This window comes from Salvia hispanica, unplaced genomic scaffold (genome assembly GCF_023119035.1).
Source record: "Salvia hispanica cultivar TCC Black 2014 unplaced genomic scaffold, UniMelb_Shisp_WGS_1.0 HiC_scaffold_535, whole genome shotgun sequence".
In the NCBI taxonomy this organism is placed as follows: Eukaryota; Viridiplantae; Streptophyta; class Magnoliopsida; order Lamiales; family Lamiaceae; genus Salvia; species Salvia hispanica.
Window position 1 is genome coordinate 1 of NW_025952284.1, and position 3,000 is coordinate 3,000.

At 43.2% G+C, this 3,000-nt stretch overlaps 1 protein-coding gene across 1 annotated transcript; it reads left to right on the forward strand.

The window, feature by feature from the left end:
* Positions 1-5: 5 nt before the first annotated feature.
* On the forward strand, positions 6-1,831 carry LOC125199527 (ADP-ribosylation factor GTPase-activating protein AGD3-like; the record flags this gene model as incomplete). Its single annotated transcript, XM_048097521.1, has 6 exons — positions 6-26; positions 109-444; positions 694-839; positions 942-1,035; positions 1,124-1,608; positions 1,738-1,831. Coding segments are annotated over 6 exons (1,176 nt in total), but the record flags the coding sequence as incomplete, so codon positions are not given.
* Between the last annotated feature and the right edge of the window lie 1,169 nt (positions 1,832-3,000).

Consider the following 3,000-nt stretch of genomic DNA (forward strand, 5'->3'; position numbering starts at 1 on the left):
TGTTGAGTTCTCAGACTCCTGATAGGGTAACTTTTCTGAGATGTTATACTCTAATAATTTGTAATTAGTAAAATTCTGATGATTGAAGGTTTCCCATCGTTTATTCAGTGTTTACCCACTAGTCCAATGGGAAGTGGTCATCATCGGTCCACTAGTGAGAGTAGTTCATTTGAAAGTGCCGACTTTGATCATGGAGCAATTGAGGAGTACACATCAGAGAGATTTAACTCGTTACAGATAGACCGTCCTCTGAGAAACTCACAACAGCAAAGAACTGGTGTAAAAACCGAGAAGCCAATTGATGTACTGCGAAAAGTCTGTGGTAATGACAAATGTGCTGATTGTGGTGCTTCTGAACCAGATTGGGCATCCTTGAATCTTGGTGTTCTTGTATGCATTGAATGCTCTGGTGTTCACCGTAATCTTGGTGTGCACATATCTAAGGTATAGGCTACATAATTTTACTAGGCTTAGCACTAGGACACCACTATTGAATATCCCTGCTTATAATTCGCTAGCAGAAGGCAATTTAATTGCCTACCCTATATTTGGGATCTTAATTAAAAACTGTTCACCTATAGCTTTCATAATCTCTTGAAGGAAATGCTTACTGGATTTTGTGTTGTGTTCAACACATACTTTTGCTCTAAAGTATGAGTTAACATGCAATTCCATTCTTGCTCCTTCTTGCAGGTCAGGTCACTAACTCTCGACGTTAAGGTCTGGGAGCCGTCTGTTTTAAATCTATTTCAGTCTCTGGGAAACACCTTTGCAAATTCAGTATGGGAGGAATTACTGCAGTCAAAGGGTGTCTTCCAAGTCGATCTTGGTCCGACAGGGTAATGCTTATTTTAACTTAATAAATTATGTGCTTTGGCGAGTTGCTTTTGGTATAAAATCTATGCACATCATTACTTATTTATTCCTTTTTTTTTCTGTAGATTGTACCAGAGTAATAAGTCACAAATGGTTTACTTCAGCAAGCCCAGTCCCGCAGATTCAATTTCTACAAAGGAGAAATTTATTCATGCGAAGGTAATTTCTTATCAATCTCTTATTTTAAATCGAGTATCTCGTTATCTCTCATCTTATATATGAGCTGCTTCTGCTTCCACTGGCACAGTATGCAGATAAATTTTTTGTTCAGAAGGCCATGGACCACCAGCCTCTAGCACAGCAGATGTGGGATGCTGTCCGTGCCAATGATAAGAAGGCTGTCTACGGGCTCATTGTCAACTCAGGAATAGATATAAATGCTATTTATGGGCAAGGAGCTAGTAGCTCGTCTCTCACCCTTGCCAAAGTAATGCTGTTGCAAGAGCAGACTGCTCATGATCCGTACTCTGATTGCTTGGAAGCCGAGATGTTGCATGATACGTTTCCAAGCTCCATAAACCCAGCATGTACAAGCAAAGACAACAGTTCTGTTGAGGATATCGACGGATGCTCCTTGCTTCACCTTGCCTGTGAAACTGCGGATATAGGAATGATAGAGCTTCTTTTGCAATATGGTGCAAACATAAATGCGACTGATTCCAGGTCACACACACCCCTTCACCGGTGTATCATTAAAGGCAAAGCAGCATTAGCAAAGCTTCTCCTAACAAGGTAACAAATCATTTTGGGTTTAATATTGGGTATTAATAAACCTGATTGAGAGATGGTGGAGCTTAATTGCCATAAAAAATTGTGTATGGATAGTTAGTTCTCTTTCACTGACTAATCTGTTCATTTCAGAGGAGCTGATCCACGAGCTGTTGACTACCAAGGAAGATCCTCACTCCAGCTTGCTGTAGAATATAGTTTTGATGACACTCCTTCTATACTCTGATAAATAATTATTGAATAGTAAGATTTTCATTAAAGTTCTTATGATTAAAAGTTAATTAGAAATTGTTTTCCCCCTTATTTCTAAGTGAATATTCGGTCATTGTTTTATCCCCCCTTTCTATTCCCCTCTTCTTTATTCCCACCCCTAGTCACGGTTTTCCAGCTTTGAAATCTTTAGCAAAGTGCGGTCGTGACCAAACCCCAGCATGTTGAACGTCTTCACGAAGGTTGGCCACTTCGGATAGATGTCGTCGGCAAGATAGTACCCCATTTTATACTGGCGATTGTTAGCGATGAAATTGATGGACGGCGCTTTACCATTCAGAACTTCGCTTAAGAGGTCGGAATGGTTGAGCACGTTGACGTCGTTGTTCGAGCAGGGGACCCCGAAATACGCATGCCAAATCCATAGCCGGCAGTCAGCGATGGCCTCGAGTACAACGGTGGGGTGGGTGCCTTTGTGGCCGCTCGTGTACGACCCTCTCCACGCCACAGGACAATTCTTCCATTGTCAATGCATGCAAACGACGCTCCCGAGCATCCCGGGGAATCCGTGCACTTGTTCGTGAAGTTGGAGCAGAAACTGACAATCTGCGGTGGTTGGCTTCTTCGGAAATTCGTCGGTGAAGGCTACCCGGACGCCTTTGCAGAAGTTCATCAAACAAAGTCTCCCAGTGGTTTCTCCGACGTGCATGTATTCGTCGAATGAATTCGCCGTTTGTCCAGTAGCAAGCTGACGGATCGCCTGCAGTATATTTCTGGAGCGCCGTGTGACCAGGACGGCCAACAGCGTCGAACCCTTCTCTGAAGTACTCTTCCCGGGCTGCCAATGTATTCGCGATATGCAAAAATAGCGCGCGTGACATACGGAAACGGCGACGGAAGTAGATATCTCGCCATACCGGGTTCCGACTAAAGTAATCGCGTTCCAACCTTGCGGCGGCTTCCTCCCGGTTACGATAGATGTAAGTCCGGGGTCGCCTTTGACGAGGCGCGACGGCTTCCTCCTCCCTACGTCGATCTTCTTCTAGCGATTATTTCATTATTCGACGCATTTGCTCAAATGGATCCATGAATGAAATGATTTATAGAAGTGATTGGAGTGGAAAGAAAGAAAGAGAGATGAGAGAAGAATAGATGTGTGTTTGTGTGTAAAATGGAGAATGAAGA